Source organism: Mesoplodon mirus (assembly GCF_964341445.2).
Source record: "Mesoplodon mirus genome assembly, chromosome: 15".
Classification (NCBI taxonomy): Eukaryota; Metazoa; Chordata; class Mammalia; order Artiodactyla; family Ziphiidae; genus Mesoplodon; species Mesoplodon mirus.
In genome coordinates, this window is record NC_138991.1 from 62,841,105 (window position 1) to 62,868,938 (window position 27,834).

Genomic DNA, 27,834 nt, shown 5'->3' on the forward strand with positions numbered 1-27,834 from the left:
ATTTCTTAGACTTTTTGTCCAGACTGAGAAGGTGGGGTGCTCTGGTGACACTACCTCCAGGCTTACAATGGAAGCAGGTACAGTGAGGAAAAGCCTACCTTCCTCTAATTCCAGCTGCCATGGTGGTGGTGACGGGCAGGGGCACTCAGGACCAGGCACTGGTTTCCTAAACTCTGTCCCAGCCTTTGGCTGTGTCGTCTCAGTTCTTGGTGACAGGCTGCAGAGCGGGGGTCGCCGGCCAGGCCCCACTCACATCAGCGTCACCTCCACCGGGTAATGGTCGCTGATGGCTAGGGCCTGTGGGGAGACAGCCACGAGTACAGGGACGCCCAGACATCTAGTACTCTGCACTCATGCTCCTGAGGCCAGTCGGGATTTGGGCCTGGGAAAAGGAGACCAAGAGGCGCCCAGGGCCACAGGCAAGTGGCTCTTTCAAGTCCATGAAGAAAAGCAGTGGGTCCAGGCCTATGTTCCTGTGTCCCAGGCCCCTATTAGAAACTTACCATCTGGTCACTCAATCCGTATGCAGCTTGGAAGTCAAAGGGAGCAGCCGAGTTGGGAACCACAGCACCTTGGAGCAGAGGTCCTGCAACCACGATCCTGCAGCATCAGACACGAAAAGGTCCCCTTCAGCCCACTGTCTAGCTCTGTGCACTTACACCTCGGATCCCAGCATGCGCCCCCAGCTCCTCTTGGTATGGTAAATGTCACACAGTTCCACTGTTCCCCAACTGCTCTCAAATGCTCCCATAGAGCCAGTCGGGTCCTGGCTCACTGTCGCCCCAAAATGCACACCACTGACCAACGTACATACCCGCAAGTGTAGTGTTATCCCTAAATGTGCTTCACCCCCAAACTAAGAAATGCTGCTCCTTTCATTCCATTTCCTAAGTGGACTAAGTGAAGCTCAGGAGGGTGCATGTCACAGGGCTCGGGGACACTTCTGAAGCTGGTCATGGAGGCTCCCTCACCCCTGCCTGGGGGTTCAGTGTGGGCCCCGCTCACCTGTCGTAGGCACAGTGCGTGGACGTAACGGTGGTGTCGGCAGTGTCAGGAATTAGCCACTGGAAGGGGGGGCTCCTGTGCAGGCGGATGGATGACCATTGCGAGGGGGTCACGTAGCTGCAGCCAGCATTGAAATCACCCATCAACATGATGTCCTACCAGGAGACACACACTGATTGGCCCGGGGCAGAGTGGGGGCCCCAGAGCCTAGGGGTGGGGGGGTGGTTGCCTCACCTCCAAGTCCCACTTCTGCCAGACATCCAGGTAGACATCATAGAGAGAGTCGATCTCAGCCACTGCATCCAATGGGGCCGCGTGCAGGGGAACAATGGCAAACTCCTTGATCTCTGTGGAAACAGGAGTCATACTGAGCTGGTGTGGGCTGGGCTCAGTCAGGAGTCGGGCTGGGGTGGAGGACACATGAGCCAGTCTTCGAGGGTGGATGTTTTCCTGAGTAACTCCAATGTAAGACCAAAGCACGGAGTGTGGGCTGCAGCACGAGACAGCGTTCCAGGTGTCTTGGGAAGGGCTGGGCAGGGCACTCACGTGTGAAGGGGGAGGAGAACTTGACCACAGCTGGCTCTCGGCTGAAGCTGTCATTCCCACAGGGCTCACAGCCATCATCGTACTGGTAGCTGTCCAGCACGGAAACCTGGTCGGGTCTGCAGAAGGCCAGGCCAGAGGGCAGTTGGCCTTGGGCCAGGGCGCCACCTTGTCTTGGTAAAGTCACTTTCTGCCATGTCCAGGTGGGCAGGGGGGCCGGCCTTAGCACCGCAGACCCACTGGCCCGGAGCTCCCGCCATGTCCCACTGCCTCTGCACAGGCTGTGAGGCCAGCTCAGGACCCTGTTCTGTGGCCCCAGTTCTCGCCCCCACACCCAGGGGGGAGGGGCTCACAGGCTCTCTAGACCACACCCCAGCCTCCTGTCAGCACCCTCTGAGGAGGTGACCCAATCTACCTGAACAGGAAGAGGTAGCGCTCCTTATAGCTGTTGCGTCCCAGCGGCTCACTGACCACATAGTGATAGGTGTTTGGGTCATCCCTGGATTGAGGAAACAAATGTCCCAGTTGGGGGGGGGGCAGTCCGTGGGGACCCTCCTGCCACCTATATATCTATAGCAGGGCTCCTGCCCACACCCCTATCTCTGGGGCCTGGCTGAAGTGGCATACCCTCTCCCATCCACGCCCCCAAGACCCCACTGTCACCCACTGGTTGAGTTTGTCCAGCAGCCTCCCTACGGCCATCAGGTGGTTGTCTCTGACCTCCTGGACGAGGGCGATATCATAGCGACTCAGGATCTGGGGACAAGGCCACAGTACTGCTAAGTGGGGCAGGCTGGGTGGAGACTGAGGCATCTGAGCCTGCCTGCTGTGAGTCACAAGGCTGACCTGTTCCTCCCAGACACCTTCCCGTCACAGCTTGGCTTGTGACTTGTCTGGGACGTGCCAGACATCCCACCACCTCCAGCCGTGGTGGACGGCACAGCAGTGACAAGGACCTGTCCCCTTGGCAGGTGGGCTGAGACCAGAGGCTTTCAATCCTCTCCCCCGATCACCACCACTGCTGATCACCCTCAGGACTGACCACTGGCCCAGGGTTCCCAGGGCCTGTTAGAGGGCCCTCCCCTTCCCCAACCCTGAGTCCCCTGGGGACAGGCCAGCCTGGATTTACCTGCACAATGTAGTTGGAGAGGGTAGCATTGGACATCTTGGTCTCCCCAAAAGTCCGGATGTTGAAGGCTGCTATTCTCAGGGACAGGGCCTGCTGCAGCAGGCCACCCAGGGTGAGCAGCACCCCCATCAGCCTGACACCCCTCATTCTGGATCAGGAGAAATGTTCACATGTGGGCCTGAGGGTGGCAGACTCGGCACTCTGGCCTGAGTCCAGCTGGGCAGAGCTAGTAGAGCCCAAGGCTGAGTAAACCCTCTTTGTGGGCTATGCCGAGCAGGCCAGGGTGAGCCTCTGAGCCCTCTCACCAGCGTGCAGAGAGCCAGACCCCAAGTGCCAAGTAACAGGCGCTGGATCTTCTCACGCCTCACCTGCCAGCAGATGAGCCTGAGAGGGTCGCCAGCCTAGGAAGCCCCTGGCACTGTGGGTGGGGCACCAGCTCACCGCCCTCCCCCCTCCAGCCACCCTCCCCTCTGGGATTGGCCAGGGCTCTTCCCAGGGTGGCCACGGTCACCAAGAGGGACTCCACGGGGCTTCTGGGCTGGTACCCACCTTCCATAGGCCACGGGTCACACAGCCCTTGGGGCACCAGGCACACTCACCTGAAACTTGACTTTCACAAAGACAGGAATTCTGCCAAGAATCAAGAATTGATACTCTTCGGTACCAATTTTCTCCTTTCGCTGCTTTAAGAAAAAAATTCACAAAGTGTTAAGAAACACAGCTGTGAGCTGCTGCAGCTCCAAATCCTCACAGGGAATGTTCGTCCCACCTGGGGTTTTAAAGGTTTAGGCAGCTGTGACCTTCCCCAGGGCACCACCTGGAGGACACAGAACAATAGCGCTGCCTATGTGGCTTTCCCAGCAGGTGGGTAGCTGGCATGTGTTTATTTCAAAAGGTACATACAGGTCCTTGTTGCTGTAAAGAGCACCTGATATTTGCACTTGGTTTTAAAAAGTCAAAAAAAAAAAAACAAAAAAAAACAAAAAAAACAGCCAAAGGCTCTGTGTCCTTTGCCCAAGTTGCTCTCCCAGGGGTGGGGAGCAGATGCACTGGAGGGCAGGGCCCTGGCTACTCCTGGCTGCAGGACTTGAGGTGACCTTGGAGCCAGCAGCCAAAGCCAGACATTCCATGTTGCAAATAGAGCCCATGGTGGCTGCTCTCCCAGGACCCCATCTCTCACCAACTCCAACCCCTGCTTCCTAATCCTTCAGTCGTGACGGCTGCAAGCACCCTGGCCAGGAGTTGGGGCTCTCAACTGGGCACACATTGAGATGCAGTATCGGGGGCTGCAGGGCTGTGGGCACCAGGGAGGGGCAGGGGCCGCAGAGTCCACCTCACTTGCCAGCAAGGCAGCAGGAAACCTTCCTGTGGAGAGCCTGTGCATTTCACGCACAGGTGACAGGAGTGGCCGGGTCATAAGGACACTGTCAGGCAGCAGCTGAGGGTCCATGCCAGGCCTTGGGTCCAGTCATTTCATTTGGAATCCCTGGCTTTCCCATTTGTATTCATTACCTGTGGCTGCTGTAACAAGTCAGCACAAACTTGGTGGCTTGAAACTACAGAAACTTATTCTCTAATAATCTTAGAGCTCAGAGTCCAAAATCCATTTCACTGAGCTGAAACAAAGTGTGGCAGGGCTGCACATGCTCTGGAGGCGCTGGGGGAGACCCTTCCTGCCTCTTCAGCTTCTGGAGGCTCCTGGTGTTCCTTGGCTTATGGCTGCATCACTTCAGTCTCTGCCTCCATCATTACATTGCCTTCTCTTCTGTGTCGATTCTCCTCCCTCAAAGATACAGGTTATTGAGTTTAGGGTCCCGGATAATCCAGGACTGTCTCTCCATCTTGAGATCCTTTTTTGCCGTGTGAAGTTAATAGTTTGCAGGGATTAAGACATGGATATATTTTGGGGAGTATTATTCAGCCCATCACCCCATCCATGGGGGCTCTGCCCCATTTCGGGGTTGGGGGTTGTGGTCTCCAAGGACAGCCTTGCAACTGGGAAGGCTGGGTCGCTCCCTGGAAAGGAAGGGTCTTGCAGTATAAAGGGGAGTGTAGGGCTACGGGGGACTGGGGGTCAGGGAGCAGGAGGGGCCTGAGGGGAGCAGTCAGCAGGAGCCAAGGTCAAAATCAAAGTGCCATGGATGTGGTCAGCTGGTCATGAAGTAGGAGGACACAGAGGGATTAAAAACAACTCAGAAAGTAAACCAACTTCAACAAGACCAGAACCCCCTGAAGTAATGAGAACGTGCTGACAGATAGCTCCAGCAGTCAGTAGGAATGCCAGTCAGCTCGTGTGTACCCTGATATGGCATCTACAACATGGGGTCACGTGGCCTGGCCCTCAAGCTGCCAGAAGCCCCACTGCAGCCTTTTGCAAAGGTTTGATTGCTGACTCTCCTGTTTAAAACCCCCGAGGCTTCAAGTGTGTGAAAATCCAGACCCCAACCACCAGGCAAGGCCATCAATGTACTCAGTGTAGGTGCCTTGACACTTTTCTTCCATAGGTATCTTTCCTGGACACACAGTTGCCAGACCTTTTGAGGGGAGCATGAGAGCAAACCAGTAGGCGGCAGAGCCATGGCTCACCAAGAAGACACCCAGAGCCCCCAGTTTTCAGCATGTGGGACACAGGCACCTGTCTATTGGCACCCCTGTCCCCCTCTCAACCAAATGCTGCCCCTTCTCTGGGAGGTGTCCTCCCTCCCCAACCTGTCAGAAGAAAGGTCCCAACGGTGGCCTCATCTGCACGAAGTGCCAAGCTCTGCTGCCATATTGGCTGCTCTAAGTCAGGCCCACAAGAGAGGCAGGCAGCACAGCCGGGAAGAGCCTGGCCCAGGAGTCAGGGATTTGGGGCCCAGACCAGGCTCACCCAGTGCACCTTCAACCACTTTGAACCTCAATATCTTCATCTATAAAATGGGGATAAAACTGTCACTGCTTTCCTCTTAGGTTTGTCTTAAGGATCAACAGACATAACATTATTCTACAGAAGAATCATTTCACATCTTAAAAATTCATCTTATCCCTAAGACCAGTAACCTTCTCAGCTGTTATATTTCCATCACCCTTTTAACTTTCCCTCATGGACCTCTTTTCCATTTGTCTAAGTCAGCTGTTGCTGTGTAACAAGCAACCCCAGAATTCAACATGTATGGCAGTATGCATTTTTTTTCTCATGCTCACAGGTCTGTAGGTGAGCTGGGAGGGCTCTGCTCCCTGGGCCTCCCTCTGGGGCAGGGAGGCACTGGGCTGAAGGGGCTGCAGCTAGCATATATGCTCTTCTAACATGGTGGATGGTGGAAACTTCCAGAGAGGTGAACAGAAATACATGATGCCTCCAGAAGCCTAGGCTCAAAATCTGCATGTTGCCACTTCTGCCCACATTCTTTTGGTCTTAGCAAGTGACAGGGCCAAACCCAACACCAGTGGCAGAATCAGGGGTACACTCCTCCCACGCCAGGCTCCACAGTGGAGACAGAATGGGTGCCAGGGAAGGGAGGAAGCCCAGTGCTGCTGGCATTTTTCAATGTCACATCAGCAGGGAAATGGGTGCAGACAGCAGACCACTTTCTCTGATCAGGGTGAGCTATTTCTACATCAACCCTGAGAGTCTGCCACCCTCTTTAGTTAAACTAAACCTGTTCAGATACAGGAAGGGGAAATGATGCATCACACTGAAGTAATTAAGTTGGAGTCAGGTCTTGAGTTCTGCGTTTTAAATCAAAGGATAGGGCTTCCCTGGTGGCACAGTGGTTAAGAACCCGCCTGCCAATGCAGACGACAGGGGTTTGAGCCCTGGTTCAGGAAGATTCCACGTGCCACGGAGCAACTAAGCCCGTGCGCCACAACTACTGAGCCTGTGCTCTAGACCCCACGAGCCACAACTACTGAAGCCCACACGCCTAGAGCCCATGCTCCGCAACGAGAAGCCACCGCAATGAGAAGTCCACACACCACAACAAAGAGTAGCCCCCACTAGCTGCAACTAGAGAAAGCCCACGCACAGCAACAAAGACCCAACTCAGCCATAAATAAATAAATAAATAAATAAATAATAAATAAATAAATAAAAATCAAAGGATAAAGAAAAAATCCTCTAAGCACTGAAGCTGGGAACACAGTAGCTTCAAAGGGACATTTGCCATGTGCAGGCTATTGGGCTGTGAGGGCAACAGTGAGTGCCACAAGACCCAGTGAGTCATCCCAAAGAATTGCTGGGGGGGTGGGGGGTGACTTGCACACCAACATGTGGCCCAGGAGAGAGGATGCCCACAGACCCAGAGGGAAAAGGGAAGGGCACAGAGCTGCAGTTTCTAAACAATGCACTGAAGAACCCCCAGCCCACAGTGAAGTTGCAGGCACAGCAGGATGCCTTTTACTTTTGAGGAAAATGGTGATACTAAACATCTCTGAACACTTCATGGTTTCAACATCTATCTTGCTACACTCCTTTCCACTATTTCATGTCTGCAAAGCTAGGTTTCTGGCAGTTATTGAAAAAGCAATTACGGTGTAAGAATAAATGTGGAAAAAGCAACAAGGGTGGCAGTGTCCAATCTGATTCCAAGATTCAAGAAGAGCCGACAGGCACACGTTCCACCCATAAATAATTAGTTACTTAAAAATGAAATGAAAAAAATTTTAAGTTTACATTATTTTCCAAATATCTACTGTAAGTCGCTAGGATGTCAATACTTGCTTGGACTTATGTATTTAAAAATGGAACTGTTAGGTACTTCTTTTGGCCTATAAGTCCCTTAAAATAATTACTGAACCTTAACTAGAGGTGCTCTGAACTGCAAGTCTGGGGACCTCTAGATCTGACATACACAGTGGGTATGCCCCCCTCCCACTATGGCCCTGCCTCCACCCAGATGCTCAGATACCTGAGGCTCATTTGGGTCCCTGCTTTCTCTCAGCCCCACCCCAAATGCATCCTGAGTCTACAATCCCCTCTGGCTCTGCAGCTGCGACACCTGTCCTTTGCTGAACACAAGCAAATCTGCCCATTGGTCTCCCTGCTCCCAGAAACTCTCCCCACAATCCCAGTATCCACACAGCACGCAGCACATCTTGTAAATGTGCAATCGGATCACCTTTTTCTCCTGCTTAAAAATCTGTCATCAGGGGACTTCCCTGGTGGTCCAGTGGCTAAGACTCCATGCTCCCAATGCAAGGGGCCTGGGTTCGATCCCTGGTCAGGGAGCTAGATCCCACATGCCGCAATGAAGTTCCTGTGTGCTGCAGCTAAGACCCAATGCAGCCAAACAAACAAACAAATAAATAATTTAAAAAAAAATCTGTCATCGGTTTCTCATTGTCCTTACGAGGAAAGCCAGGGCCTACCAGGACTTGTGCGCTGCCAGCTCAGGGCGCCGTTCTGCACGCAGAGCTACCCACCCTATCATTACAGTTCAGCTCACCATCACCTCTTCAGGGAGGTTGCACTCTCCCCAACCCAACCCTGCCACCAGCGTGGTCCCAATGTCATCTTTTCCATGACCCTTATCACTTGTTTTCCTTGTTTTAGTGTTTGCTCTTACTTGCTGACACCGGTTGAAGGCGGCCTCTGGACTAGAACACAATCTGCACAGGAGCAGGGACCTTGTCTATCTCGTCCATGAAACTGACCAGGCCTAAAACAATGCCTGGAAGGTAGAAGGCTCTGTGCTCACCTGTTCCTCACCTCCTGTCCTGCAACCTCCCATGTGAGAGGAACGTCCCTTCCTCGTGGACCCTCCAGAGAGAACCCAGCATGGTTTCCTCTCCTGAAGCACAGGAGACACTGCAGGGTGTCCAAGTGTCTTCTGGGCACTTGGCCTGAGCTGTCCAGAAGCTCCCAGGAGCCAGTGGCTGTTGTGTCCTCCCTCACCCAGATTTGACCTGGATTCCTCCTTTCCCCTCAAAAGGGGTGTTTGCTGGCCCCAAGACAGAGCATTTTAGAGGACAAAGGGGCTTTCATCTTTTACTTGAGATAAAAGGCCGATGTCTTTGCTGTGACATTGCTTTAATCCATGTTAGACAGCCCGTGCAGGTCAGCAGTCATCTCTCAGCACAGCCACTGGCCTTGGGCCCATGACCCCACCTTAGCTCACCATCCCTCTTGAATTTATTTCTGTTCATTATAAGGAAATCATTAACCCAGGATGGGAAATTTCTCAGAACATGCATGTGAATTGCTACAATCCACAACAGTTTCAAGGTCAAGCTCAGCACAGCCCCGACCCTGCTCCCTCACCCCCAGCTATACCAGTGCCCATCATGTCAGTGGAACAGGCAGCACTCAGGTTCCATGGTCCACGAGCCTGAGTAGCAATGTGCACGCCCCTTGCAAATCACAGACAAGCCTCCCTTGGTTCCCCGTCCCACCAAAGGCATTTTCTAAGGTGTATGTTGGAGAGATTAGCATACCTTTAGCCTGAGCCCATGAGCACAAAGTTCCTGTTGCCTGAGACCCTTAAAGATTTCACTAGAGTCATGGAGCTCAATGACTAGACTCCCAGTGTGCTGGTAATGTTTCCAACAAGGCTGCAATGGAGAGCGATCTCCAAATTCCCAAGCCCCCTCAGTCTCTCCCAAGCACAAACAGGCTCCTCAGCAGGCCCCCCTGCCACTGCCCAACGGGTCTACAGAAGGGCTCAGAGGGCCCAGGACAAGGAAGCTCACAGGATAGTGTGAGCTGGTCATGGTGGGGTTTGCAGAGATATTTTCTATTGATCTATCTTCCAGTTCACTAGTCCTTTCTTCAGCTGTCTCTCATCTACTTTTAAATCCACCTACTGAATTTTAAATTTCAGTTATTGCACTTTGAATTTTCATTTAATCTTTTATGAATTCTAATTCTCTGTGAAACTCTCCACCTTACCTATTTCAATGTGTTAGTCAGTTATTTTAGAAAGCCTTGTTTTTTGTTTTTTTTTTCCTGCGGAACGCAGGCCTCTCACTGTTGTGGCCTCTCCCGTTGCGGAGCACAGGCTCTGGACATGCAGGCTCAGCAGCCATGGCCCACGGGCCCAGCTGCTCCGCAGCATGTGGGATCTTCCCGGACTGGGGCACGAACCTGTGTCCCCTGCATCAGCAGGCGGACTCTCAACCACTGAGCCACCAGGGAAGCCCTGTTAGTCAGTTATTTTAAAGTCCATGTCTGCTAACTCCAATATCTTATCTCCTGTGGGTCTGTCACTCTTCCCCCCTGACTCCCCCATCCTGTTTCTCAGTGTACCTAGTAACTTGACAGAGTGTCAGGCACTGTGTGTGACAGATGGTTGAGGATTAGGATGGTGTCTCCCTCCAGGGTGGGCAGCAGAGGGGAAGGCCACCTCAAGCCACTCCAGGGCTCAGCTAACGCTAAACTCATTCCACAGTCCTTGTAAAGTCCAATCTACCTGTGGTCCCCAAAGGTCCAAGCTGAGAGCCTGGTATTTCTTAGGGCCATTCCTCCTTGGCAGGCTCTGAACTCTTCCCTAGCATCATGAAACTGCCAAAAAGCCAGCTCTGCTTTTTTAGCCACTTTCTGCTTCTCTGGCCTCCTTCCTCTCAGGGATCTTGGCCCTCAGGTCCCACTGCCTCAGCAGGCCCAAACCCCCAGCTCAGTCTCCCCAGTCCCGCAAGATTACGCGGAGCTCCTCTGGCTTCTCTGCCTCTGAGCAGCTGCCCTTGCCCAGCCCCAAAGGGAGAAGCCAGTGCAGGAAATAGGACTCACCTCTTCAAGCTCCCCTCTGAGTTGCGGGTGCTGGGGTAGTGCTCCAGTCCTATAAGCAGATGCTTTCTGAATTATGGCCAGTTCCTTGAGTCCTCATCAGGCACTGGTCTGCACAGTAAGCTACTCCATTGCCAGAAGCAGTCTGTTTTCATTACCTGGAATGAGTCACTGAAGTAGAGAGCTGGAGAGGATATGGTTGATAACTAGGCAAGCTGGTCCAACTAGCAGGCCGCGTGGACATCTCTGAGCTATAAATGTCCTGTGCAGAGGTATGCCACCCAATAAGAGGCAGCCAGAAGGGAAACCGAACATCCCTTCCTGCCCGACCAAGAGTCTCTGGGACTGAAGATCTCCATATCCTGTCTGAAACCCACAGCATTTATTCTCATCAGCTCACTCCTAAAAGTGAAGATGGCGTAGTGCCAGGACACAGCAATTCTATATTCCATAAGCTTGTTCTACAGCTCCTCAGAGAATGGAGCATCTGTCCTCAGCTCAGGTTAACTACCTCACTCCTAGAGAAGAAGGCTTGGGGCCTGCAGACTGCCAGCTCCAGGTCTGTTTCCTTTCTGGGGACTCTGCACCCTTAGCCAGATGGGCAATGCTGGTTTCTGAGAACTGGAAGTACCTGCTGTGCTTCCTGCCCAGGACCAGCCACGGGGCTTATCTATAGACACTATAGTTTATCTCACATTGACAGTTTCAACAATGTTTCCCAAAGGGGATCCTGCCTCGGGGCCTTTGCACTGTTCTACCTGAGCACTCTGCCTCCAGATAGCTACATGGTTTGTCCCTCCCTTGACTTGAGCCTCTGCCCAGATGTCACCCTACCATAGCATCCTACTTAGTAGCAAGTTTTGTCCCACTGTTCTATCTCCTTTACCCTGCTTATTTTTTCTTGCCCAACAATCACATCTAACATACAATGTATGGTCAGTCTCATCCCACTGGACATAAGTCCCACAAGAGCTGGGGCTTATGTAGCAGCACCTAAACAAGGCCTGACCCATAGCAGGTGCTCACCAACTACTTGCTGAATGAAAAAATGAATGTCGGGCAGGGACTTCCTTGACAGAACAATGTCTTTAGATGCTCCAACCTCTTCAGCTGCTCTGGTTGTGCCCATTTAAGGGTGAGCATCTAACACAAGAGGAGCCCGACTTGGTCCTCCCTGATGACTAAGTAAAGGAACAGGCTTCTGCCACTGGCCCAGGCTCCTCAGCCTCCACATCCCAAATCCTGGTGGGATGGAGACACGTAACCAAGAGTGATAAGGGAGCACCAAAGTTACAGCTCCTAACAGGGGGGGAGCAGAGGGGAGGGAGGCTTCCCGTGGGGTAAGTGGCTGTCAGAACGATACTCAGGTAAAGCGCAGCCAGACAGCAGAGAGCTCAGAACAACTCCGCCCTGTCATGGAAGTCCCAGGCAAAGGCTGAGGACTGACTCTAGAGAGGAGGTGGTACGGGCCCATCTCCATGGAGAGGAGGGGGCTGCCCATGCCTGAGCCGGAGCCCAGCAGGACTCACGAGGATCTATGGCCCCAGGGGCCGATGCCCGTGTACAGTACAGCCCCACAATGTAGTAGCCACCGCAGCTCTCACCACAGACCCTCAGACCTGAGTCCCAAGTGCAGTGTGTCTTTCCAACTCTGCCTACTCCTTCCTGGATGAGCAGCTAGGGAAGGCTGGTACCATGTCTTTCCCACCATCCCTGGTCACCGTGCCTACTAGTCATCAGCCTCTGCTCACCCTCCATTATCTAAGCATCTCTAGACCTCAGAGTATACGACATTGAGCAATGTGGCCCCACCAGTGAGGAGAAGACCACAGTCCCTGAGCTCTCCTGGGTACTTCTCCCTGCCCACCACTACCACAGGAAGCTGTGAGCTGTAATGTTCCTATAACTCAGCTTCTCTTGGGGCTGGGGACACGTGCAGTGAGAGCCTGTGGGGGGCTCAGTCATGTGAGGAGAAAGGCTCCCACTGAACCATTCTTCCCCCGCACCTCAGCTTCCCCCTACCTAGCCTCCAGGGCAGTCACCTCATCAGGCCTGCTGTGAGGGAAGGGTGCTGCGCTTGTCCTGCCCAGGCCCCCCACAAAAGTGAGGGCTCCCCAAAGGGCCTGCCAAATGTGGGCAGACATAGGGCCCTGCCCCCAATTCTCTACCCAAAGGTCCAGACACTGCCCCAGTGAGGGGGCCTGAGGCATGTAGATTCCCGGCTACTAGAAGAGAACAGGAGAACAGGAAAGGCAGCCGCAGAGACCTCTGCCTCCTCAGGAATCGTAGGGCTCTGGGCTCTGGGGAATGGCACTGGATGTCACCCCACTTCTATACCAGTTTAGAAAACATGTCCACTTACCTGTGAGGCTGGCTTTCCAGACTCTCTTCCCCAGGGCCTGCATAAAAGCACAGCTGCCAGTCAAGGGACAGGGCCTCAGGCAGGAGCAGCAATGACCTCAGGATGCCAGGAATGAGCCCAGTCCAGCGCCCTCCCACCTGGTCCTCTGGCCAAGGCCAGAGTGGCCTGAGGCGGGTGCCTTGTTGGTCTGGCTCCCCATCGTCCAAAGACTGCTGAAGTCGTAGGAGGCCATAGAGGAGGCCTACGCAAATGCATTGGTAATTGGCTGTTTCCTCACTTGGGCTCCTGTGAGGAGGCACTGATCTTCGCAGGTGCCTCAGTCCACAAATGACACAGTGGGGAAAGCTGGTAAAATGCAAATTTGCTGGGGAGCCAACACCAGACTGCCACCATGTCACTCCCTCGCATCCTGTGCCATCTTGCTGCTCCCATTCACACGTGACTGGTTTAAAAAGAAGAAAAAAGGGAGCGTTAATAATGTCAGTCAACTTAGCTACAGGGTACTAACTTGTCCTGAAATTTCATCAGGCTGTTTCATTTGTTTGTGTGTTTATTCACTCATTCAAGATGGAGTAACAGGGGCCCTAAACAACAAGAAAGCTGGACAAGAGATGATGTGATGGTTTTCAGTCACTGGATAAATACAGGACAGTGATCCCAGGGACAAGGGACACCAACACACTGGGCCCTATGATTTCTGCGTGTTTGTGGAGGGGGCGGGGTGGTGGTGGTGTTGCACCGTGTGGCTTGTGGGATCTTAGTTCCCTGACCAGGATTGAACCTGGGCCCACAGCAATGAAAGCGCCAAGTCCTAACCACTGGACCGCCAGGGAACTCTGGGCCCTATGACTGACCAGCCATAGCTGAGGCAGTTTCTAGGCTACAGTGCAGGGAAGGGAAACTCAGACCTGGCTGTCTCCTGAGTGGACGACACACTGAGGAGGTCAGGGAGGCCCAGGTGGTTAGAATGTGTACAGCAAAATGTTGGGGAGCAGGGGGCTGTACAGAAAGCAGAGCTCCAGGATCCAAAGAGGATTCCCTCGTGTCTTCAGCTAAGGACAAGTCTGTACCTGTGTAAGAAAAACTATGTGAGGAGGCTGGGGCAAGAACCCCTGGAAAGGAGCAGACAGAACAATCCCCAGAGCTCACACAGGAAGGGAATAAACTGTGTTCCCACAAGCCACCGTGGAAAGACTTCCTCATTCACAGGGTATTGGGTAGAATCCTCAGAAGGGCATCACCCTTAGTAATGAGGCTAAATTAGCTATAGACCAAAGGCAGCTCTGGACCACCCTAACTCAGCTCGGGAGCAATCCTCTAAAGGATCAACTGATGCCAAGGAACTTAACTGGGTGCCATACCAAGATTAATACTATTTGAAGGAATACAACAAAACCCAGCAACCGACAACATAAATTTACAATGTCTAGTAGCCAATAAGGAAATTGCCAGGTCTGTTGATCAGGGTACAGCCAGGGGACAGATATCACATGGTATTTTAAACAAGGGAAGTTTAGTATAAAGAATTAACTATTTATAGGGAATTAACTAAAAGGAACCAAAAGAGAACTCTATAGAATACCCTAGGGGGAAGGGAAGAATACAAGAGAACGACTCAGAGCTGCGAGATCACAGCTCACTGGATGGTGAAGTTTACTGGGCTGTCCCAGGCCAAGGCTGGGGGCTGAAAGCCACCTGAGAGGGTGCCAACAGAATTAGCTGGGAAGCTGTCTGCAGAGAGTGCTGGGAAGTCACCAGGGTGGAGGTGCTGATGAACTCACTAGAGAGCTGCCAAGAGGCCAGCTGGGGTACCCATGGAACTTGCCTGGGTTCCATGCAAGTGCCTACCCACTTCCAAATATATAAAGCGCCTCATCGTCAGCACCCAGGCAAGTGTTGCTGAATTTGCAGCTAGGAAGCTGCCTGAGAAGGTGCCACAGAAATTCACTGGGGGTGAGCTAATGTCACAAAACAGGAATGAGCAAAGCACAAAGAACCCGGATGACAGGCCCTTTCTCCTCCAGCGCCCTCCACTGACAAAGGTTAGTATCAGGCTAGCTGGCAAGGGAGGAATGTTCCAGTGTCACAAGCCAGCGATGAAGGGTGGATTGACAACTGCTATACTAGGCATGTGAAAAAGAAGAAAATATGACTTATGACCATAAGAAAAAGCAATCAATAGCAACTGACTTAGAAGTGACAGATATAAAGGAATTATCAAACAAGGACAATAAAACAGATATTATAAACATGCTTCGTAAATTCAGGAAAGTAGAGGGAAACATGAGCATAATGAGAGAAATGGAAGCTATAAAAAGACTGAAATGGAACTTCTAGAGATGGTATAGATATCTGAAATGCAAAAACACACAGTATGGGATGAACATCAGATCAACACTGAAAAAGATCACACAACTCAGGACTTCCATGGTGGTGCAGTGGTTAAGAATCCGCCTACCAATGCAGGGAACACAGGTTCGAGCCCAGGTCCGGGAAGATGCCACATGCCATGGAGCAACTAAGCCCACGCGCCACAACTACTGAAGCCCATGTGCCTAGAGCCCATGCTCCGCAACAAGAGAAGCCACCGCAGTGAGAAGCCCGTGCACCGCAACGAAGAGTAGCCCCCGCTCGCCACAACTAGAGAAAGCCTGCACACAGCAACAAAGAAGACCTAATGCAGCCAAAAATAAATAAATAAATTTATTTTTTTAAAAAAGAGGGGCATTACATAATAATAAATGGGCCAACTCTTCAAGAAGACATAATAATCCTTAATGTGTATGTACCTAATAACAGAGCTTCAAAATATATGAAGGAAAAACTGACAGAACTGCAAAAAGAGACAGATGAATCCACTATTATAGCTGCAGACTTCAACACCCCATGACAGAAATGGACACATCCAAAAGGCAGAAAACGACATAGCTGAACTCAACAAAACCATCAATCAACTGGATATAATAGACATCTATAGACTATTCCATGCAGAAGAATATTCATTCTTCTCAAGTTCACATGGAATATTCACCAAGATAGACAACATTCTGGGCCATAAAATATATGTTAACACATTTAAAAGAACAGACATTATACAATGTATGATCTCAGTCCACAACAGAATTAAATCAGAAATCAGTAACAGAAAAGGAGCTGGAAAATCTCCAAACACCTGGAGATTACATAAAACATTCCCAAATAACACATAGATCAAAGGAGAAATTAAGAAATGTTTTGAACTAAATGAAAATGAAAATACAACTTATCAAAATTTGTGAGATGCAGTGAAAACAGTGTTTAGAAGGAAATCAATGGCATTGAATGCATGTATTAGAAAAGAAAAAATATCTGAACTCAATAATCTAAGCATCCACTTCAGGAAACTAAAAAAAGAAGAGCATATTAGTTCCAAAGAAAGCAGAAGAAAAGAAATAATGAAAATCAGAGGAGAAATCAATGAAGTTGAAAACAAGAAATAGAGAAAATCAAGAAACCAAAAGACAGTTCTTTGAAAAGATCATCAGTAAACCACTAGCTGAGCTAAGAAAAAAAGAGAGGACACATATTACTAATACCCAAAATGAAAAGGGGACATGACTGCAGATCCCATGGGCATTAAAAAGATAATAAAGGAATACTATGAACAACTCTATGCCCACAAATGTAATAACTTAGAGCAGGGGTCCCCAACCCCCAGGCCACGGGCCGGTACTGGTCTGCGGCCTGTTAGGAACCGGGCTGCACAGTAGGAGGTGAGCGGCGGGCGGGCAGGTGGGCAGGCAGGCAGGTGGGCTAGCGAGCAAGCGAAGCTTCATCTGCTGCTCTGCATCGCTCCCCATCGCTCCCCATCGCTTGCATTACCACCTGAACCAACCCTCCCTCCCCACCCTGTCCCGTGGAAAAACTGTCTTCCACAAAACTGGTCCCTGGTGCCAAAAAGGTTGGGGACTGCTGACTTAACAGGAAATGAACCAATCCTTGAAAGCACAATCTGCCAAAACTCACACAAACAGAAAGAGACAATCTGAGTAGGCCTAGATCTACCAAAGAAATGAACAAATAACCTTCCAAAACAGAAAGCATCAGGCCCAGATGGGTTCACTGGTAAATTCTACCAAATATTTAACAAGAAATTATACCAATTTTCCACAGTCTCTTTCAGAAGGTAGAAGCAGAGGGAATACTTGCTAACTTATGCTGTGACATCAGCATCACTCTAATACCAAAACACATTACAAGAAGAGAAAGTACAAATTAATCTCTCTCAAGAACATAGATACAAAAACGTTCAACAAAATATAAACAATTAAAATCCAGGGACTTCCCTGGTGGCGCAGTGATTAAAAATCCACCTGCCAATGCAGGGGACACGTGTTCAATCCCTGGTCCGGGAAGATCCCACATGCCGCAGAGCAACTAAGCCCGTGCACCACAACTCCTAAGCCTAAGCTCTAGAGCCTGCGTGCCACAACTACTGAAGCCTGTGCACCTAGAGCCTGTGCTCCGCAACAAGAGAAGCCTGCACACCGCAACAAAGAATAGCCCCCGCTCGCCACAACTAGAGAAAAGCCCATGAGCAGCAACAAAGACCCAATGCAGCCAAAAATAAATTTTAAAAAGGAAAATAAAATAAAATCCAAACAGTGTATAAAAAGAATTACACATCATGACCAAATGGAATTTACTCCAGGTATGAAAGGCTCGCTCAACATTCAATAATCAATTAAGATAAATTCTCACACTGACAGGTCAAAGAAGAAAAATCACATGATCATAACAACACACATTAAAAAAAAGCATTTCACAAAATTCAATACTTTTTAAAAAACCATAAAAACTCAGCAAACTAAGAATAGAGAGGAACTTCCTTAATATGATAAAGATTATGCACAAAAAAACCTACAGGTTGGGACTTCCCTGGTGGTCCAGGGGCTAAGACTCCGTGCTCCCAACGCAGGGGGCCCGGGTTCGATCCCTGGTCAGGGAACTAGATCCCACATGCCACAACTAAGAGTTTGCATGTCGCAACTAAAGATCCTGCACGCCGCAACGAAGACCCGGAGCAGCCAAATAAATGAATAAATATTAAAAAAACAAAAACAAAAAACCTACAGGTAAGGAGTGACATCAGCAAAATGGAGGACTAGGAAGCTCTAAGCCCTTGTTCCCACAGAGACAACAAAAAACAATCCAAAACTGGCTGAACTAACTTTACAGGAGATCTGGAGAACAGTCAAACGTCTATAGCAGCCAAATGAATGTGCAATCAATGCCCACCCGCCTTGGCATGGCAGTGTCTTGGTCTAGAGGAGGCAGCAGACCAGTTCCCAGTTCCCTCCCTCAAATCAGAGGAAGCAGAACTGACCTTATCTGTAATGTTCTAACCAGTCTTGGGACTGTCTGAAGGACTGATCTCTGTCCACCTAACTTGAATCTCAGGCAGAGAAAATCAACAGGCACTAATCATGAAGGCTACAAGGATTTCAGACTCTGAGATGCCTTGAGCAAGAGCTTATGAGTGAAGACATATAGTAGATAACCTAAGGCCACAAACAGAAGCTGGAGATGAGACTCTTGGGAAGTTAAGACATTCAAAAACAGCTGTGTATAAAGAGGAAATGAAAAAAGCCACACACAGACCCAGGCAAAACAAATCCTCAGAGACGACCTTAAGCTTTCACCTGGGCTGATCCCTACGCTCAAAGCAAGTCCAGTCAATCAGTGAAGGACTGCCCAGGCACAACAGAGCCAGTCTGCAAGCACAGGGAAAGGTGGCTGTCTTTTTCAAATATCTAATTTTCAACAAAAGCAATAAAAGGCAAACAAAGAAACAGGATAACGTGGTTCATCCAAAGAACAATATAAACTGGCAAAAACTATCCCTGAGGAAGCACAAACATCAGATTTACCAGATAAAGACTTTCTAACAGCTGTCTTAAATATGCTCAAAGAGCTAAAGGAAAACACAAAGAGGGAAAGCAAATCTGGAAAATGATATTATGAACAAAATGAGAATATCTACAAAGAGAGAAATTATAAGAAAGAACCAAACAAAATTCTGGAGCTGAAAAATGTAATAAATGAATGAGAAAATTCAGCGAGAGGTTCAACCGCAGATTTGAGCAGGCTGACGAAAGAATTAGAGAAATTGAAGACACATGAAATTATTGAGTTTGCGGATCAGAAAGAAAAAAGAACGAAGGAAAGTAAACAGATGGACTTCCCTAGTGGCGCAGTGGTTAAGAATCCGCCTGCCAATGCAGGGGACACGGGTTAAATCCCTGGTCCAGGAAGATCCCACATGCCGCGGAGCAACTAAGCCTGTGCGCCACAACTACTGAGCCTGCGCTCTAGAGCCTGTGAGCCACAACTACTGAAGCCCGAGCACCCTAGAGCCTGCACACCACAACTACTGAGCCCATGCTTGCAACTACTGAAGCCCCACGCACTCTAGGGCCCTCATGCCGCAACTACTGAAGCCCATGCGCCTAGAGCCGGTGCTCTGCAACAAGAGAAGCCACTGCAATGAGAATCCCATGCACTGCAACAAAGAGTGTCCCTCGCTCGCCACAACTAGAGAAAGCCCGTGCGCAGCAACAAAAACCCAACGCAGCCAAAAATAAATAAATAAGTTCATAAAAAAAGAGAAAGATATCAGAGCAATAGACTAACTTTACACCTTAAGGAAATAAGAAAAGCAAACTAAACCCAAAGCTAGCTGGAGGAAGGAAATAAAGAGTACAGTGGTGGGCCTCCCTGGTGGCGCAGTGGTTGAGAGTCCGCCTGCCGATGCAGGGGATACGGGTTCGTGCCCCGGTCTGGGAGGATCCCATATGCCGCAAAGCGGCTGGGCCCGTGAGCCATGGCCGCTGGGCCTGCGCATCCGGAGCCTGTGCTCCACAACGGGAGAGGCCACAACAGTGAGAGGCCCGCATACCGCAAAAAGAAAAAAAAAAAAAAAAAAAAGAGTACAGTGGTAATAGAGAAAAACAAAACAACAGAGACCAGTTGCACTTCTATACACTAACAATGAACAATCCTAAAATGAAATTAAGAAAACAATCCCATTTACAATAGCATCAAAAAGATTTAAAATACTTGGGAATATGGGGACTTCCCTGGTGGCACAGTGGTTAAGAATCTGCCTGCCAATGCAGGAGATATGGGTTTGGTCCCTGGTCCAGGAAGATCCCACATGCCGCGGAGCAACTGAGCTCGTGCACCACAACTACTGAGCCCGTGCTCTAGAGCCCACAAGACACAACTACTGAGCCCATGTGCCACAACTACTGAAGCCCACGCACCTAGAGCCTGTGTTCCACAACAAGAGAAACCACCACAATGAGAAGCCCACGCACCTAGAGCCTGTGTTCCACAACAAGAGAAACCACCACAATGAGAAGCCCACGCACCGGAACGAAGAGTAGCCCCCAGTCGCCACAACTAGAAAAAGCCCACACATAGCAATGAAGACCCAATGCAGTCAAAAACAAGTAAATAAAATAAATAAATTAAAAAAAATACTTGGGAATAAACTTAATCAAGGAAGTGAAAGACTTATAAACTGAAAAATACAAATCATTGCTGAAAGGAATTAAGAAAAGACATAAATACGTGGAAAGACATCTCATATTCATGCATTGGAAGACAATTTTAAAAAAAAATAAACTTATTTATTTATTTTGGCTGCGTTGGGTCTTCGTTGCTGTGCACAGGCTTTCTCTAGTTGCAGCGAGCAGGGACTACCCTTCGTTGTAGTGCGCGGGCTTCTCATCATGGTGGCTTCTCTTGTTGTGGAGCACAGGCTGTAGGTGCGTGGGCTCAGTAGTTGTGGCTTGTGGGCTCTAGAGCACAGGCTCAGTAGTTGTGGCGCACGGGCTTAGTTGCTCTGTGGCTTGTGGGATCTTCCCGGACCAGGGTTCAAACCCGTGTCCCCTGAATTGGCAGGCAGATTCTTAACCACTGCACCACCAGGGAAGTCCTTAATATTGTTAATAAGATGTTAGTACTACCTGAAATTATCTACCTATTTAAGCAATCCCTATCAAAACTTCAATGACTTTTCTTTTCACAGAAATAGAAAAACCCGTCTTAAAATTCATATGGAATCTCAAGGGACCCCCAAATATCCAAAATTACCTTGAAAAAGTAGGACAAAGTTGGAAGTGTGTCTCAAACTTCCTGATTTCGAAACTTAGTACAAAGCTAAAGTTATCAAAACAGTGTGATACTAGCATAATGACAGACATATAAGCCAATATAATAAAGAGCCCCAAAATAAACACTTGCATAAGGTCAAGTCATTTTCAACAACAGTGCCAAGACTATTCAACAGGGAAAGAACAGTCTTTTCAACAAATGGTACTGGGAAAACTGGATGTCCACATGCAAAAGAACAAACTTAGCCCCTTGCCTCATTTTATAACAAAAAATAAATCAAAATGGACAAAGGTCTAAATGTAAGAGCTAAAACTATAAAACTCCTAGAAGCAAACATAGGGTAAAACTGCACAACATTGGATTTGGCAGTGATTTCTTGGATATTACACCAAAATCACCAACAAAAGAAAATATAGGTAAACTGGACTTTGTTAAAATGAAAAACTTTTGTGCATCAAAGGACACTATCAGGAAACTGAAAAGACAACCATGAAGTGGGAGAAAATATCTGGAAATCATTTATCTTATTACAGTCTGGTATTCAGAATATATAGAGAACTCCTACAACTAAACAACAAAACCCAAACAACCAAATTTAAAAATGGGCAAAGAAAAAAAAATGGGCAAAGGACTTGAACAGACATTTCTCCAAAGAAGATATGCAAAATGGCCAATAAGCACATGAAAAAATGCTCATTATCATTAATTAGCAGGGAAATGCAAATCAAAACCGTGATGAACTATCACTATCCACCCATTAGAATGGCTATCATTAAAAAAAAATTACAAGTTTTTATGAGTATATGGAGAAATTGGAATCCTTGTGCACTGCTGATAGGGAGGCAAAATGTTGCAGCCACAGTGGAAAACAGTAGGAGATTCCTCAAAAAATTAAACATAGAATTACCATGATCTAGCAACTTCACTTCTAGGTACCGAAAAGAATGGAATGATGAAAAAGCTCTGGAGATGGATAGTGTGTGGATAGTGGTGATGGTTGTACAACAGTGTGGAAAGCATTTAATGCCACTGAGTTGTATACTTAAAAATAGTTAAAATTGTAAATTTTGTTACATATATTTTATCACGATGAAACACCATTCAGCTAACAGCATACTTAACAGTGAGAAATTAGATGCTTTCTTACTAAGATCAGAATGCTTTCTTACTGAGAATGCCTTATTTTTACCACTCCCATTACTGGAAGTCCTAGGTAATACAACAAGAAAAGGAGATAACAATTATACAGATTGAGAGGGAAGAAATGAAATAGTCTTTGTACATAGACGACATGATTCTCTATGTAGAAAATCCCAACGAATCAATCAAAAAAAAAAAAACCTCCTAGAACTAATAAATGACTATGTCAAAGTTGGACAATACAAGATTAATATACAAGGGGCTTCCCTGGTGGCACAGTGGTTAAGAATCCACCTGCCAACGCAGGGGACACAGGTTCAAGCCCTGATCCGGGAAGATCTCACATGCTGCGGAGCAACTACTAAGCCTGCACTCTGGAGCCCATGCGCCACAACTATTGAGCCTGCGCTCTAGAGCCCACGAGCCACAACTACTGAAGCCTGCACGCCTAGAGCCTGTGCTCCGCAACAAGAGAAGCCAACGCAGTGAGATGCCCGTGCACCGCAACAGAGTAGCCCCCACTCGCCACAACCAGAGAAAGCCCGCATGCAGCAACGAAGACCCAACACAGCCAAAAATAAATAAATTTATTTTTAAAAAGGTTAATATACAAGGGTCAGTTGCTTTCTTATCTACCAGCAAGAGGACTTCTGGTTTCTAGTTCCACATGTGAGGAGCCTGGAAGTCACCACTCTGTCCTCAACACCTTTTTTTTCAACTCTTCTGAGCAAATACCTAGGAAGAGAATTACTGGGTCATATGGTAATTCTATGTTTACCCTGTTAAGGAACCACCAAACTGGTTTCCACAGCAGCTGCACCATTTTGCACCTCTAGGAATGTATGAGGGTTCCAATTTCTCCACATCCTCACCAACACTTATTTTCTGTTTTGGGGGTTTTGGCTTTTTTTTTAATGGCTGTCCTAATGGGTGAGAGATGGTATCTCATGGTGGTTTTGATTTGTATTTCTCTAATGACTAATGATGTTAAGCATCTTTTTAGGTGCTTGTTAGCCATTTATATATCTTCTTTGGAGAAATGTCTATTCAAGCCCTTTGCCCATTTTTTTAAAAGATTATTATTTTTTAAAATTTTATTTGTTGGCTGTGTTGGGTCTTCACTGCTGCACACGGGCTTTCTCTAGTTGCTGTGAGTGGGGACTACATTTCACTGTGGTGGGTGGGCTTCTCATTGCGGTGGCTTCTCTTGTTGCAGAGCACAGGCTCTAGGCGCGCGGGCTTCGGCAGTTGTAGCGCATGGGCTCAGTAGTCGTGGCGCACGGGCTCTAGGGCTCAGAGGCTCTAGAGCACAGGCTCAGTAGTTGCGGCACATGGGCTTAGTTGCTCTGCGGCATGTGGGATCTTCCCGGGCCAGGGATTGAACCCGTGTCCCCTGAATTGGTAGGCAGATTCTTAACCACTGCACCACCAGGGAAGTCCATTTGCCCATTTTCTAATTGGGTTGTTCCTTTTTGTTGTTAAGTGGTAAGAGCTCTTTGTATATTGTGGATACCAGACCCTTATAAGATACATGATTTTAAAATGTTTCCTCCCATTCTGTGGGTTTTCTTTCCCCTCTTGATAGTCCTCTTTGATGCACAAAAGCTTTAAATTTTGATGAAGTCCAGTTTATCTACTGAATTCTTTTGTTGCTTGCTTGTGCTTTTGGTGCTCTATCTAGAAACCACTGTCAAATCCAAGGTCATGAAGATTTACCTGCTCTCTTCTATGAGTTTTATGGTTTTACTCTTACATTTAGGTCTTTGATCCATTTTGAGTTAATTTTTCTATATGGTATGAGCTAAGAATCCAACTTCATTCTTTTGCATGTGTATATTCTGTTGTCCCAGCATCATTCGTTCAAGAAATTACTGTTTCCCCATCGAATGGTCTTGGCATTCTTGTGAAAAATCAATTGCCCATGAATGTATGGGTTTATTTCTGGGCACTTAATTCTATTCCACTGATCTGAATGTCTCTTATGCCAGTAGCACAGTCTAGATTACTGTAGCTCTGTAAGTAAGTTTTGAAATCAGAAGTGTGCATCCTCCAACTTTGTTCTTTTTCAAGATTGGCTATTTAGGACCCCCTGCAATTCCATATGAACTTCAAGTTTTTCCATTTCTGCAAAAAAGGCTATTGGGATTTTGACAGGTATTACACTGATCTGTAGATTGCTTGGGGGGAGTATTGCTATCTTAACAACATTAAGTGGAAAATGACTTAATTTTAACATCAAAATTATGAGTGGCATCATCAACTTTATTAAGGAGAATGCTGTTCTGCAGTTGAGGTCAGTACGTCTGCATGCAATCTCCCCTCAAACTCATCTAGCAAAATTAACAGAAGTACATATCACACAAATGGCAGCAGTGGTAGACCGCAGTGGTAGAAATGCAGCATAACCTAGAATGACTTTTGTACACTTTGACATGTGAAACAGTCATTTCCCCTTTGGATTTCAACAATTTTGGCAGTGTAGGAAACAGGATTATACAACAGTAAATAAAAGCTTACATGACCAAAGAACTGAGAATACAGACAAATCTTCCCTTGTTCAATCTGCCTTCTCCCCAACCCCTGCCAAGATAAATGAGAAGCAGCTGGGCAGGTTTTGGTTTTGTGATTTATAACCAAACCACAGACCTGGGAAAAGGGCCTTTCACTTCTTCCACAGAACTGTTTAAAACATTAACTCTGTGGAAGATGCCAGAAGTTTCCAAAAAGGAAATATTCCAGGAGGGTAATGAAGTGATAATCATAGCATATTCAACCTTTGCCTGTTTCCCCTGGACCCCAAATCTACTCCTATGGGCTTATATGGGCTTGGAAAACAGAGCCTCTACTTGGAATAACTCTTTACATTGTGTCTCAATTTTTCCACACTTCTGCATCTATTCTCTTTCTGAAAAACCATGTAAAGTTTATTAAACATAAGGACAATTCTGACCTTTTAATATATTAAATGTTCCTTCATGTCCCTGGCTTTAGTGTTTTGGCAGGGAAGTTCTGCCACAAATGCTGGCGGGGAGCAAACATGCAGTGTTCCCACTGAAATAACATGGACTCGATAACATTGGTTTTGGATACTGTCCCTCAGCTTAGTCACACTGGGTGACTCCTGTAATTCCAGTGGAAGAGTGTGAACCTCAGAGCTTCTGCTGGAGCTAAGTCACAATTGGGTCCAGGTCAAAGGGGCTCCCATGGTTCACCTTGGGTCAAAGAGAAAGCTGCCCAAGAACTTTGTTCCTTGAAGGGAGGAATCATGTCTAACTCTAAATTCTAATCACCCCTCACTCAGCTTTTGGCATCTCTTTTAGCCTATAGGATTTGCTCAGTAGGTAATGGCTAAATGTAGTGACCATTAGCCTCTAACTTAGAGACCATCAGAATCATCTGTGAAACTTTCAAAAGACACAGGCTGGGAACCCTACCCAAGATTTATTTAGCAGGTCTAAGGGTGGTGTCCAAGTATTCCAGTTTAAAATATTCCACAGGTAAATCAGTTAAGAAGCTAAAGTTTAAGGAACACTCCCCTCTCTAAACTACACTTCAATAATTCATTTTGCTTAAAATGGCCAGATTGAACAGGTGACAGAGGGGAGAAAGGGAGCAGAGTTTTCTTCCCCAGGCTTCTAAGAGATATAAATCCTAAATTAGAGAAAAATATGCATCACCTTCACAACTGTCCTTCACATCATCCCAGCCATGTCCCCATGCATTAATCAATTTTTTCCCCTGCACTGTATGATATTTTGACATCTTAAAAAATCTCGCTGGTGGGGAGAGACTAATCTTCCCAGGACTAGCTAATTCCCAAAGATAGTAATCAATTTACTTGGGAGCAGCCTCTCATATGCACACTCATCAATTCCTTTATCTCCCACAGATGAAGTCAATATTGCCCCTGCCCTGAATCATCCCAGGCCAGGTACCAGGCAACTAGGGACCATCCCTGTAGCCCAAAGCCCACCATAATTACTCAAACTAGCTAGTCCTAAACTATTTACCCTGCCCTGCCTTGCCTTTTTCAGTGAATAAGACTCCAACCTAGGTTTTCCCCTCATTCCTGCTTCTGCCTCCTGACCAAAACCTTCCCTGTGTGGCATGGCATGCCCTCTTCTCTCTGGAAATGTAATACATTTTTCTCTCAATGGCACTGGCTTCTCTGTGTTCTCACACAGTCACCTCTTATAAATTAATATCCCACTGGTACAGATGAGACACTCCACCCCTACCACTCTTGTGCTGTCTACTTAGCTAATCCAGTTGGAAACCATATTACAAACTAACTTAGGTTTCCAAAACCAGAGAGCAAGTAACACCTCCTAGCACCTTCATACACAGAAAGTTCTTCGAAGTCCTATTAGCGTTTGAAACTCAACACTCAGAACTAAATGCTGTATGACCCAGCAATCACTCTTAGGTATATACCCAAGAGAACAAAAACACAAACACTCATACATGAACGTTCACACGACCATTAGCTGTGATAGCTAAAACGTGGAAACAGTCCAAATGACCATCAACTGATAAATGGATAAATAAAATGTTGTATATCCAGAAAGGGGAATATTATCCCATCATTAAAAGAACTGAAGAATTGATTCATGCTACATGGATGACATTTAAAAACATTACATTACTTAAAAACATTACATTAAGTAAAAGCCAGACAGGAGGTGACATATTGTACGATACCATTTATATAAAATATACAGAATAGGCAAATCCATAGAAACAGAAAGTAGATTGGTGGTTGCCAGAGGGAGTAAGGAGGAATGAGGAGTAACTGCTCAGGGGTACAGAGATTTCTATTTGGGGTTATAAAATGTTCTGGAATTAGATTGTGATGATGGTTGCAAAACCTTGTGAATATACTAATAACCAACACTTTGAGAGTGAATTTTAAAATATGTAAATTATATCTTAAGGAAAAAAGCTAAAGGTATTAGCTCCCTTCCAAAACTACTCTTTCTCCTATGTTCATTATTTCAGTAACTAGGACCACGTTCTACTCAGATGCTCGGGCCAGAAACCTGTTTTTTTTCCCCAAAAACCTACAAATGTTAACAACTAATTAGGTCACGGCAATTCAAACGTCTTAATATCTCTCCCTTCCCCCACTCAAACTCCTAATTCAGGCCGCGCTCATTTCTCGCCTTCATTACAGCAGCTTCCTAATGGGTCTCCTGGCCTCCGGGCTTGCCTCTCCAGATCAATTTTTACATTGCAACTAGAACCTCCTTTAAAAACAAAATCTTTACCGGTTCCCAATGACCCCAGGTTGAAGTTAGAACCTTTAGGAGATTTATAAAGTCTCTCAGACTTCAGCCCGCGGCGAACCTCTCCGGCTTCACGTTCCCCTCACGCCCGGACAGCCTGCACCTGGCAGCCTAGAGAGGGTGGGTATCGCCTCGGCCCCAGCCCGCATTGGGCGACCCGCCCTCCAGGCCTCAACCTGCTCGCAAGCGTCTCGGGAAGAAAGATCTTCCCTCACCCCCCACCCCCAGCTCTGGCGCCTCCGTTTACCCGTCGGCTCCTCAGGCAGGTACGCTCTGAGGGGCCGCCAATGAATCCGCATACATTTCCTGTGTGAACCGTGGTGCACCCAACTTTCAACTTAAAACTGCGGCGGAGCCCTAAACTCACCCCAACTCTTCCTCAACACTTAATAGACTTTGCCGGGCGCCGTCTAGAAACGCAGCCACATGGCTCTCGTGCGCCGCGCTCCACCTAGTCCCGCCCTGCGCGGTGTCCGCAGGCTCTCTGCCGTCCGCCCGGGCCGCGGAGGAG

General features: G+C 47.9%; 1 protein-coding gene across 1 annotated transcript; it reads right to left on the reverse strand.

The window, feature by feature from the left end:
* Window positions 1-71: 71 nt before the first annotated feature.
* On the reverse strand, window positions 72-27,797 carry DNASE1 (deoxyribonuclease 1). The gene is made up of 10 exons (XM_082644713.1): window positions 27,691-27,797; window positions 12,739-13,180; window positions 2,678-10,534; window positions 2,216-2,304; window positions 1,964-2,047; window positions 1,552-1,667; window positions 1,240-1,409; window positions 1,006-1,160; window positions 504-600; window positions 72-297 (listed from the first exon to the last, which is right to left on the reverse strand). Exons 3-10 carry the CDS (start codon window positions 2,822-2,824, stop codon window positions 250-252), a joined length of 906 nt encoding a protein of 301 aa, XP_082500839.1. The 5' UTR covers window positions 2,825-10,534; window positions 12,739-13,180; window positions 27,691-27,797; the 3' UTR covers window positions 72-249.
* Window positions 27,798-27,834: the final 37 nt, after the last annotated feature.

Excerpts from the sequence above, each read along its gene's own strand:
- DNASE1 (XM_082644713.1), bottom strand. The coding sequence starts at position 2,824 with ATGAGGGGTGTCAGGCTGATGGGGGTGCTGCTCACCCTGGGTGGCCTG. Across the intron at positions 2,305-2,677 it reads TCTCCAACTACATTGTGCAG|ATCCTGAGTCGCTATGATAT; the intron begins GTAAATCCAGGC and ends CCTTGTCCCCAG. Across the intron at positions 298-503 it reads ACGGATTGAGTGACCAGATG|GCCCTAGCCATCAGCGACCA; the intron begins GTAAGTTTCTAA and ends GTCTCCCCACAG.